We start from the raw sequence: 12139 nt of genomic DNA, 5'->3' as shown, positions 1-12139 counted from the left end.
CTTGCAAACCCTTCAAACGACATTAGGCCCTGATGGCACATACTGATGCTAGGCTCGAATTTCTGCAAGGGATTAAAAAAAATGCATTTTTTAGGTAAAGAAAACTAAGAAGAGGGAAGTAACACTACATCATTTTTTAAAAAGCTGTTCTGTTTTCATTAGGAAATGTCTAAACCAAATATTTGAACTAATTTAGTTATGTAGTGGTAAGATGTAGTTTTTAGTCCAAAAGAAAATATTTATTATATGTGAGTTTATTATACCAAGCGTATTTACTTAAGAGAAAAAAGGGAGCAAGGGAAGAGAATAAGGCTGATTTATTTGACAACACTGTGCATTATTGAGGTGAAGGTGAGGCTAATAATGGCAGCTACCTTCCAGCAGTGGGGGTGGGGGGGTGGGACAAGATGATTCTCTTGGCGCATCCCCTACCAAACATACATTCAACTGAGTCACAACGGACCCTCAGTTTTACCATCTTTAGCAGTTAAATCTAAAGGTTACGCAGCTACTCCGAAGATTCCCAATCAGGTGATTAACCTAATTCTGTTGGGTGTGACTCTGCCACAGTATAAAGTTTCGCTCCCTATAGCTGCCACCCTTTAAACAGCTGTCTACTCTGGCCTGGGACTACCGGGGCAGTTTCCACCCTTCACCCGTCTCCATCCTTCATCAGCATAGTTTATTATTCCCAAATGGGCTCACAGTGACCTCTTCAAGCATAAATCAGGCACCACTCCCCCCCCCACTCCCCCACCCTCCCGCTTAAAATTTCCCAAAGCTTCCCGGTTCACACGGACAACCTCCACCCTTCCTGTGGTCTAAAAGTCCTAGACGAGCCGGTCTTTGGATACCAGCCTGAAATCGCATCTGCCAGTCCTGCCCGGCTCTGATTACACTAGCTTTTTCGATGCTCCCCACAAACCCTCAGCTCACTCCTGTCCCAGGGTTTGAGCTAGCTGCTTATGTTTCTCTGAGAATCCTCTTTCCCTCGGAACTTTAAATGACTTCACTCACTCAGAGCTCAGCCCAAATGCCCCTCTCCAGCTCAGCCTTCTTGTTATCACCAGCCTGCTCATTTTTTTTTTAAAAGAACAACTCATTCTTGAAATTACATATTTGTTTATTGTTTGCCTCACATGCCAGAATGTAAGCTGCACAGAAGAACTTTACCCGGTACTATATTCCCAGTTCTTGAAACACAGATTGCAGAGCGGGAGCTAACAAATATGTGTTAAGTGACAGGTTGAAAATATAGGCTGCTGTATGTGTTAGAACAGCAAGAAGGAACTGGGCACAGTTCCTTAATTGTCATAGAGTCAGAGATGCCCTAGGACCTATGTTAATTACATGATAAATAGGAATACCTATGGACTTGGCATTTAAAAAAAAAACTCTATTTGGACCTCAGATATGAAGGCCTTGGGAAGATGTATCAACAAAACAAATGCTTAGCATCAAATTATCAGATCAGTCAGAGGCATGCCATAGACATGATACCTGGATGATGCTGAGAATTTCATCGTACGTGCAGTGTTCTCCTTGGCAATTCACCAGGAAGTCATTGAGCTGGAGGATGCCAACCCCAAATATGCCCAGGGATGTGCTCTCAATGCCAGTGCCATTAGTCACAATGCTTGCAGCTGCAATGGCATCAGATATCTGCCTCTGGTTGTCAGAAAGCTGCTGTTTACTCTTAATGAACAGCCCCAAGTCTGAGACGTTTCTGGTCAGCAAATCTGAAACACAGCCACCCACAGCAATGGATTACCCAGAAGCCTTTTGACAGAGTTCATCTGGAGATAACTGTGTTAGGGAGTCAATGCCCTGGTGAAACTCTACTCTGTTTAAATAAGGGGCCAAAGTCAGTGTGTATTGCTGGCTTCCCGCGGTAGAGGGAAAAACAAAATGAATCAATGAAAAAATAAAAGAATCTAGGGGCTAGAAAGATGCTCAGCCTGTAACTCACTCTGTAGACCAGGCTGGCCTCAAACTCACGGAGATCCACCTACTTCTGCCTCCTGAGTGCTGGGATTAAAGGTGTGTACCACCACATCTAGCCCAAATTCAGATTGAAAAAGAGATTTAAAAAAGTGTGTGTGTGTGTGTGTGTGTGTGTGTGTGTGTGTGTGTGTGTGTGTGTGTGTGTGTGTGTAGGTGCCCTGGGAGGCTAGGGTGTCAGAACCCCTAGACCTATAGTTACAGATGGCTGTGAACCACCTGATATGGGTACTGGATACTGAACACAGGTCCTCTGGAAGGTCTGCAATATTTTCAACTCTGAGCCATCTCTCTGTCCCAGGTTTTTTTCTGTTTGTTTTTGTTGTTTTGTTTTGTTTTGTTTTGAGAATAACTGCTTTTAAGCTTTTCTTTTGGTAGAGACCAAAGAACCATACTCCTAATCTTTTCTGTAATTTTTAATTTATAATTATGAACATCTGTATACAGATTTGGCATCAATATCATTTTAAAATTCATTTTGGTAATAGCAACTCTGGAACAATAAATATAATACGTAGAAGAATAAAAAATTCATTTTGGCAAATGATCAAAGAACATAGTTGGAGTCTACATAAAGAGTATGTTTAGTTCTGCAAGAAGCCACCACACTGACATTTTACATTTTGTTTTGTTTTGTTTTGTTTTTTCGAGACAGGGTTTCTTTGTGTAGCTTTGCGCCTTTCCTGGAACTCACTTGGTAGCCCAGGCTGGCCTCGAACTCACAGAGATCCGCCTGCCTCTGCCTCCCGAGTGCTGGGATTAAAGGCGTGCGCCACCACCGCCCGGCTCGACATTTTACATTTTAACCAGAAGTGTTCTAAGGTTTTCATTGCTCCCATTCAGAAAAACTTGGCAAGGCTAGTTATTTCAATTTTAGCCTTTTGGGAAGACAGTTTTTTATAGAGCAAAACAAAGGCTTACCATAAAATCTAGCACTCTTAGGTACTTAGTCAAAAGATTATAAAATGTATATCCACATAAAATTATGCACACAAATGTTGATAGCAGCATATCTATACAATGGAATATTATTCAATTTAAAAATAAATTAGCCATTGAGTTGAAAAAAAAAAAGCAATGTAAATACACATTGCCCAGTGACCTCATCCTAAAAGACTGTAGGATTCCAATGATATGATATATCCCAGAAAAGGCACAATTAAGGAATAGTAACAAAATTGGTGACAACCAGGAACTTACAGGGAAGGAGAATAAGTTGAAAAGGTGGGGCAGAGATTTTCAGGGCAGCAAAGCTGTTCTGCCTAATACTGCCATGTATACATGTCACCGTCTGTAGAACCCATGGAATGTACAACTCTAAGGAAAACCATGGACTCCAGTTACCAGTATGTATTGATAGTGACTGGATTGTAACGAATGTACTTTACTAATGCAGGGCATTACAAACAGGGAAAGTATGTGTGGGCAGATATCTACACAGGTGTGCAGGGAGCCAGTGTATGGGAACTCTGTTATTTCTTCTCATTTTCCAGAAACCTATAATTGGTCTATAAGATAAAATATGACGATTTAAAAGATGTAATTACTTGGTTAGTCTGTAGATATGCATGTTTTGAGAGCTGTACAATAGTTAATAAGGGCAATAGAAGGTTATAAGTAATTATGAAGTAAGTACATGAAAAAAGGGTAGTGTATGTATGTGTGTGTGCACATGCACACGTGTGCAATTTTGTGCTTATAGTTCTATCAAGAATTTAGGAGAAAAATGATAGGCTTAAAAATTCATGGGTGACTAAAATGTGTAAGTAGGACAGAAGGAGACATTCTTGTTTCCAAAGGAGGAAAAACATCCTTGATGTTCAGACAGGGGCACTATGCTGAGGTGATCCAAGACTTGCCTTAACAAAGAACAGACATTCACTGCCTGGGCCTGAGTAAGCACTTACCTATGGGTAGGACAGATACTGATGTTTCTCAGTTAAGACACAGTCCAAACCTTGTGGGCATTTGGAAATGGTTAGGAAAGGAAGCAAGGTTGTCAGGGTGACCGGAAGGCATTCTTAGTTAAACACCCCAGTTTTAACTAAGTGCCAAAAGAACCACGTGACAATGGATTTCCCACAGCACCTGCCTACCCCTCACCACCAAACGAACTTGGAAACAATTCTCAGTGTTTCAAAAAGCTCCAGGTAACAGCCCACCATGAGTAGTAACAGGCTGAACGTTTGTATGACTGGACCTCCCACCTTGGAGATCTCTGGAGAGAAAGTTCCCAAAGGGAAGTCCTAAAATGTTAAACCAACCTAGGTCAGGCTGAAGGTCACTGGTGTTTTCTTCAATGGTCAGGTTGGTGTACAGGGGTGCTGACTCAGAGGCAGACCGATTGCAGGGCACAGAGTAGATGTCAAAGATGTCCTTCAGGTCCTTGCGGCTCCTTACGCTGAGGGGGGGATGGAAAACACCTCCCGTTTAGATCTGTCCTCTAACTGTGGGCCCAGAAAGAGTAAGAAGAAAGCCCGCGTCCTACCTGAATGATTTGAACAGCTCGACAAATTCAATGAAACTCATGTTACTGTCTGAAACCATGAAGCTCTGGAAACCCTTCATTCCTCCCTTGATCCGACCATGCCAGCTGCTGCTGCTCCACGCACTGCAGAGAGACACAGCTGTCATTGGCCAATGCACACGCCAAGTCATTCTGCCTCAACACTCTCAGTTGACGATCTGAGCGAAAAGGGAAATGATACTATCCTTGACATTTTTTTTTTTATTTTTTTTTTTGGTTTTTCAAGACAGAGTTTCTCTGTGTTGTTTTGGTGTCTGTCTTGGAACTCACTCATGTAGACCAGGCTGGCCACGAATTCACGGAGATCTGCCTGGCTCTGCCTCCCAAGTGCTATGGTTAAAGGTGTGTGCCACCACCACCTGGTGGTGTTGGACTCTTTGTATTTCCCTTAATCAACATCAGAGGTAATAAATACGCACTGGTAACAGTGTTTCTAGTTTACCTAATTGGGACAAAACACTGGGGTTAACAGTCCTTCACTAACAAAACAGCTCTTTGGAAGCACAAATTGACAAATCAAGGGGGAGTCTCCTAAATTTAGTGTGTCTGAAGAAAAGTAATGTTAAAAAAAAGGACCCCCAAACTCCTCATTCATAATCTATGGGAAGCAATTCACATTCTTTTCTGTATTCTAATTATGGAAACACAACCAGGAGGCAAGCTTGAAATGTGTTGGTGTCTTTCTTTTTCCCTTTTAAACCAGTTCTTCAATGAAAACAGGGAAGAGCTTTTAATATTAATGGAAAATGTGAGTCAGAAAAATATTAGGAATGGAAAGAAGCCAACCCTGCCTTGGAGCCCATCTGCACCTACCAAGACTACATCCATTCACCATAAAAATATCATCGCTCTCAGGCAAATAGTCGGTCTGGTCATTTCACTACACTTTTTATTTTCTATGTGGATTACTCAAAGTAGTAGAAGAAATGTTTTGACTATGGCTTTCAGTTAAATCAACCCATGGGATATTTCTTTCTTTTTTCATTTCTTTTCTTTCTTCTTTTTTTTTTTTTTTGAGGTAGGCTTAGATTGGGGGGTGGGATAGGGAGATATTTCAAGGGTTTATTTATAAGAAAAGTACAAAGAACACTGAGTAGCCAGTCCACTTTAATTTTTGCTACCTGTGTTCCCTCACTGAAAATTATTTAGTGTTAAGATCTGACCGTCACCTCTCTGGATGGGTTCACAGCTGTGTGCAGGGTGGGCTGCTTAGGGTACAAGTTCAGGAAGACATCAATAGTTCACCGAATCACGCTGCAGTTACACAAGTGAATTTCTGTCTTCCTCGTTTCCAGTTCCATCCTCGGCTGTGGGCCTCTCTGACTCCAGGGGCTCAGTCTTTCTCTGCCCCTTAACAGGATTCAGGCTGGTGTCACTTCTGTCTTTCTTCTTTCTGTTCTAGAACTTCTAAGTGGGGACTGGTCCTGCCCCCTGGGGCTGAGCCTTTGACCTCAGACCCAGCATGCTAGTTTCTCCTCCAAAAGATTGCCCTCCATCACTCTGTTCTGCCTTTCCCTGTTCACAAATGACTTAAATAATAAAAGGTAAATACACTCGATCCAGGTGGTTTGTCTATTTTATATATCCAGGTTCCCGCATGGGCTGAAAATATAAAGGATTCCAACTCTTCTCAGTTTTATTATAAATCTGAATTTACAGAACGGTTGCAAGAGTAATAGAGAGAGTCGTCTAGCCTTCGGCCCATCTTTACCAACTGTGAAGGCACAAACACTAAAGAGCAAGTTCATCACTCATGGTGTGAGGGAAGTCATCCCTTTAAAAGATAATTCACTGTGGAGTTCTTACCAATAGCAAGGAGAAAACCCACGAGAGCAATTACACAGGGTGTGTCTGTATCTGTGTGCGTGTGTGTGTACTGTGTGCTGAAATGAACATCCCCAAAGCCGGCGTCTGTCTGCTGAGGCCCACCTCTCTGTGGTACAGTGAACAGGACCTGCTTTACATTGGTTCTGCCTGGATCTTCCACATTTCTTTGGCTGTTGTGTATGGGGTGGCATTCCGGCTCCCTTTGGTGGCTTTTCATTTTATTATTACTTCTCTTTCTAAGATGTAGATTTTTGTTTGTTTGTTTTTTGAGACAGGGTCTCACTATGCAGCCTGGGCAGGCCTGGAACTAGCTATAATATAGCCAGACCAGCCTCTAATTCACAGAGATCCTCTTACCTCTCAGCTGCTAAGATTAAAGGCGTGTGCTGTCATGACCAGCAAAGGCAGAGGTTTTTAAGTCTATGGTCCTTACAACATCATTTGCAACAATCCCAGCTTGGGGTTTAGATAAAGCTATCCAACTTGTTGCAATACTTACATTAACTTCTCCAGGCAAGCATAACTTCTACCACATGTCAGAAAAGCAGGACGTGTATTTCACTATCAGTAAGGTCAGGCAGCGTACACTCAAATTCATTTTTTCCCCTTAGAATGGGGCTTATCTGATGGAACCTGGTACAGTGACACACATGATCTCTACCAGCTCCGGAGCTATTAGCCACCTGTGGTGCAATTAAAATGCGACCCAGGAACTGATTTTCCAATTAATTTTGAATACTTGAAGCTTGATGTTGAATGACTACAGGTGGTCAGCGGCTAGAACTAGATGGTGCAGGTTCAGAGGATTGCGACTTGGCTTCTTATTACTGCCTCTGACCTGGGAAGGACTGCTCTCTCAAACAATTAGAAGCGGTTATAGCAGTATGAGAAACTATGATCATATTTTCAATTAGAGGTTTGCCAGTTTAACTGTGAGTGAGAACCAGAGACAGGCTTTGCATAGAGAGCAAGGCGCACGCCCTTCCCCACAGCTGAGGTGACGTGGAGATCCCCTGTTTCGTCATGTTAAGGCCCCACTTGGGTGGACTCTTGTTTGAAGAAGACAGCACAGGGCGGGAGACTGGCCTGATGGGAGATGACATCCCGGTAGCCAAGTTGGGGGACCCAGCCGTGGTCAAAGAGTGAGCTCTTCTGGAGTGGAGGGGGTTGGGAGGGCTAGCGATGGCATTGGCTTCTGCAGGGATGAAAGAAAAACAAATGGGGTGATGAGTTAGCTCCTGTCTCCCCCCCCTTAAAAATCAGCAAAACAATCCACACAACTGATTTTTATATAAGAAACATCCAAATACTTGGATGAATGGGCCAATCTGGTGGGTTCTCAGCTGGCTACAAGCTAACACGGGAGCTTAAAAAAAGCACACAGATGCCTAAAATGAATATGTAAATGACTCGGTCATGGGTGTGGTTGTGACATCCGGGAATATTTTTAAAAGCACTAACATCCAGCCACTTGTACCCTGTATAGCTAATATTATTTATCTCTATAATGCCAATAATAGCAAGCTAAGGAGGTTTTCTTTCGAGTAGGGTGTGCTTGTAGAAATACCTCCCAGGTTTCATATCTCATTAAGACAAATAATTTCCTCAAGAATTCCCGCCAGGGGCTGGAGAGATGGCTCAGAAGTTAAGAGCACTTGCTGGTCTTACAGGGGACTCCAGTTCCATTTCTGGTACCCACATCAAGCGTCAGGTAACCCCAGCTCCAGGAGATCTGATGCGAGCTTCTGGCCTCTGAAGGCACCCACACATGTGTGCACACACATAAATGTTTTTAAAGGGATGTAAAAAAAAGAATTCCCATGACGTCAAATTGAAATCACAGCATAAAGCCAAATCTGTGTTTGTTTTTTTTTCCCATAAAAGTAAAACGGAAAAGTTCAGATGTGAGCAGGATGCATTACCGGACTCTTCCTGTTCGTTAACGTCCTGAGGATCAGAGCCGCTCCTGCTTCGACACTCTCTGTACATTTTGGCCTTGCGCGTCGCCATCTCATCGTCAGTGGCCTCTCCGCTCTCTCCCTGAGAACAGAAATCCCACCATGGCTCCTGGACTGTATTGCTTTCCCCCAGTGCTTTAGTTCAGGTAGCCTTCTGCTTTCTGACCGATGTCCTTCAACCTTGTCTCACCCGGTGAGACCAGTAAAAAGCTACATTAGGCTGCCCGAGTGACCTCAGGTCATTTTACCCAGTGTGCTCTTCAGTGTGAAGCAGTGTCCCCCCAGAGAAGGAGGCTGAGGAAAGGATACACACTCCTGGAATCTCTCGGGACAGACAAGATAAGAAGCAATGAAGTCCTATAAGCCTTCCATGAGCAAAGCACAGGACTGTTTTAGACAGCTATGAAACAAATGCATCATGCCATAATGAAAATATACATTATATAATCAAAAATGCACAGTGCTACTACATTTTAGTTTATTTCATATATAGCATTGTGGGCCTTCATAATGTGATCTTTCTACTTTCTTTTTGGGTGATTTTGTTTGTAGACAAATGTCTTACTCTGGAGCCCAGGCTGGCCTTGAACTTACTGCAATGCTCCTGCCCCAGCCTCTAACATGTTGGGATTACAGGAGTGAGGCACCACGCCTGTTACTATACTTTTGCTTTTCCAGTCCTTTACCCACCACAGAACTTGTATTCTCGCCTCTCTCACACACCTCTGTATGTGATGCTCTAGCCTCTCTCACACACCTCTGTATGTGATGCTCTAGCCTCCCACACACACCTCTGCATGTGATGCTCTATCCTCTCTCACACACCTCTGTATGTGATGCTCTATCCTCTCATGTACACCTCTGCATGTGATGCTCTAGCCTCACACACACCTCTACATGTGATGCTCTATCCTCTCACACACACCTCTGTATGTGATGCTCTAGCCTCACACACACCTCTGCATGTGATGCTCTAGCCTCACACACACACCTCTGCATGTGATGCTCTATCCTCTCACACACACCTCTGTATGTGATGCTCTAGCCTCACACACCTCTGCATGTGATGCTCTATCCTCTCACACACCTCTGTATGTGATGCTCTAGCCTCTCACACACCCCTCTGCATGTGATGCTCTATCCTCTCTCACACACCTCTGTATGTGATGCTCTATCCTCTCACACACCTCTGCATGTGATGCTCTAGCCTCTCTCACACACCTCTGCATGTGATGCTCTATCCTCTCACACACACCTCTGTATGTGATGCTCTATCCTCTCACACACACCTCTGTATGTGATGCTCTATCCTCTCACACACACCTCTGCATGTGATGCTCTAGCCTCTCACACACCTCTACATGTGATGCTCTAGCCTCTCTCACACACCTCTGCATGTGATGCTCTATCTCTCTCACACACCTCTGTATGTGATGCTCTATCCTCTCTCACACACCTCTGCATGTGATGCTCTATCCTCTCACACACCTCTGTATGTGATGCTCTATCCTCTCACACACCTCTACATGTGATGCTCTAGCCTCTCATGTACACCTCTACATGTGATGCTCTAGCCTCTCTCACACACCTCTGCATGTGATGCTCTATCCTCTCACACACCTCTGCATGTGATGCTCTAGCCTCTCTCACACACCTCTGCATGTGATGCTCTATCCTCTCACACACCTCTGCATGTGATGCTCTAGCCTCTCTCACACACCTCTGCATGTGATGCTCTATCCTCTCTCACACACCTCTGTATGTGATGCTCTATCCTCTCACACACCTCTGTATGTGATGCTCTAGCCTCTCACACACACCTCTGCATGTGATGCTCTAGCCTCTCTCACACACCTCTGCATGTGATGCTCTATCCTCTCACACACCTCTGTATGTGATGCTCTATCCTCTCACACACACCTCTGCATGTGATGCTCTATCTCTCTCACACACCTCTACATGTGATGCTCTATCTCTCTCACACACCTCTGCATGTGATGCTCTATCTCTCTCACACACCTCTGTATGTGATGCTCTATCCTCTCACACACCTCTGTATGTGATGCTCTATCCTCTCTCACATACCTCTACATGTGATGCTCTAGCCTCTCTCACACACCTCTGCATGTGATGCTCTATCCTCTCACACACCTCTGCATGTGATGCTCTATCCTCTCACACACCTCTGTATGTGATGCTCTATCCTCTCTCACACACCTCTGCATGTGATGCTCTATCCTCTCTCACACACACCTCTGCATGTGATGCTCTATCATCTCACACACACCTCTATATGTGATGTTCTAACCTCTCACACACCTCTGCATGTGATGCTGTAGCCTCTCACACACCTCTGTATGTGATGCTCTAGCCTCTCACACACCCCTCTGCATGTGATGCTCTAGCCTCTCACACACCCCTCTGCATGTGATGCTCTAGCCTCTCACACACACCTCTGTATGTGATGCTCTATCCTCTCACACACCTCTGCATGTGATGCTCTAGCCTCTCTCACACACCTCTGCATGTGATGCTCTATCCTCTCACACACCTCTGCATGTGATGCTCTAGCCTCTCTCACACACCTCTGCATGTGATGCTCTATCCTCTCTCACACACCTCTGTATGTGATGCTCTATCCTCTCACACACCTCTGTATGTGATGCTCTAGCCTCTCACACACACCTCTGCATGTGATGCTCTAGCCTCTCTCACACACCTCTGCATGTGATGCTCTATCCTCTCACACACCTCTGTATGTGATGCTCTATCCTCTCACACACACCTCTGCATGTGATGCTCTATCTCTCTCACACACCTCTACATGTGATGCTCTATCTCTCTCACACACCTCTGCATGTGATGCTCTATCTCTCTCACACACCTCTGTATGTGATGCTCTATCCTCTCACACACCTCTGTATGTGATGCTCTATCCTCTCTCACATACCTCTACATGTGATGCTCTAGCCTCTCTCACACACCTCTGCATGTGATGCTCTATCCTCTCACACACCTCTGCATGTGATGCTCTATCCTCTCACACACCTCTGTATGTGATGCTCTATCCTCTCTCACACACCTCTGCATGTGATGCTCTATCCTCTCTCACACACACCTCTGCATGTGATGCTCTATCATCTCACACACACCTCTATATGTGATGTTCTAACCTCTCACACACCTCTGCATGTGATGCTGTAGCCTCTCACACACCTCTGTATGTGATGCTCTAGCCTCTCACACACCCCTCTGCATGTGATGCTCTAGCCTCTCACACACCCCTCTGCATGTGATGCTCTAGCCTCTCACACACACCTCTGTATGTGATGCTCTATCCTCTCACACACCTCTGTATGTGATGCTGTAGCCTCTCACACACCTCTGTATGTGATGCTCTAGCCTCTCATGTACACCTCTACATGTGATGCTCTAGCCTCTCATGTACACCTCTACATGTGATGCTCTAGCCTCTCACACACCTCTGTATGTGAGAGGAATAAGCAAAGCATTTTAGTCTCTCTGCTCTCTCCTCTGTGGCAGATGCTTTCCTTTGTGTTGTCTTTGGAAAACCCCTGCACACACGTCAAGACCACCACTCTGAGGTCTTTACTGCTTGCCTCTGCTCTACTGATACAGACAGCTCCTTACAGGTGACTTAACAATGGCTCACAGTTACCACGTACTGTGTTTAAGCCAATGCAGACTTCTAAGGACTTTGCTTTCTCCTTGGTGTCTTCTCCTCGCTTGATTCCTGACACTGACCCTGGCACCTGAGGGGTACGTGGCAAGTCCTTCTAACCATTGTTTTATAATTTATCTTGTC

At 44.6% G+C, this 12139-nt stretch overlaps 1 protein-coding gene across 3 annotated transcripts in view; it reads right to left on the bottom strand.

Annotated features, from left to right (window-relative positions):
• Positions 1–12139, bottom strand: part of Plce1 (phospholipase C epsilon 1) — a 302775-nt gene that overhangs the window by 57796 nt on the left and 232840 nt on the right. For all 3 annotated transcript variants that reach the window (XM_042263101.2, XM_076563017.1, XM_076563016.1), the window contains exons 10-15: positions 8278–8395; positions 7442–7550; positions 4490–4612; positions 4266–4402; positions 1501–1739; positions 1–62 (exon numbers count right to left, since the gene is read on the bottom strand). In XM_042263101.2, the coding sequence (XP_042119035.2) occupies positions 1–62; positions 1501–1739; positions 4266–4402; positions 4490–4612; positions 7442–7550; positions 8278–8395 (788 nt within the window). The remainder of the gene's footprint in view (positions 63–1500; positions 1740–4265; positions 4403–4489; positions 4613–7441; positions 7551–8277; positions 8396–12139) is intronic.

The sequence above is a fragment of the Peromyscus maniculatus genome, chromosome 1 (assembly GCF_049852395.1).
Source record: "Peromyscus maniculatus bairdii isolate BWxNUB_F1_BW_parent chromosome 1, HU_Pman_BW_mat_3.1, whole genome shotgun sequence".
NCBI classification, from domain to species: Eukaryota; Metazoa; Chordata; class Mammalia; order Rodentia; family Cricetidae; genus Peromyscus; species Peromyscus maniculatus.
Note: the sequence above shows the minus strand (reverse complement) of the source record. Positions and strands in the feature narration are given on the sequence as shown.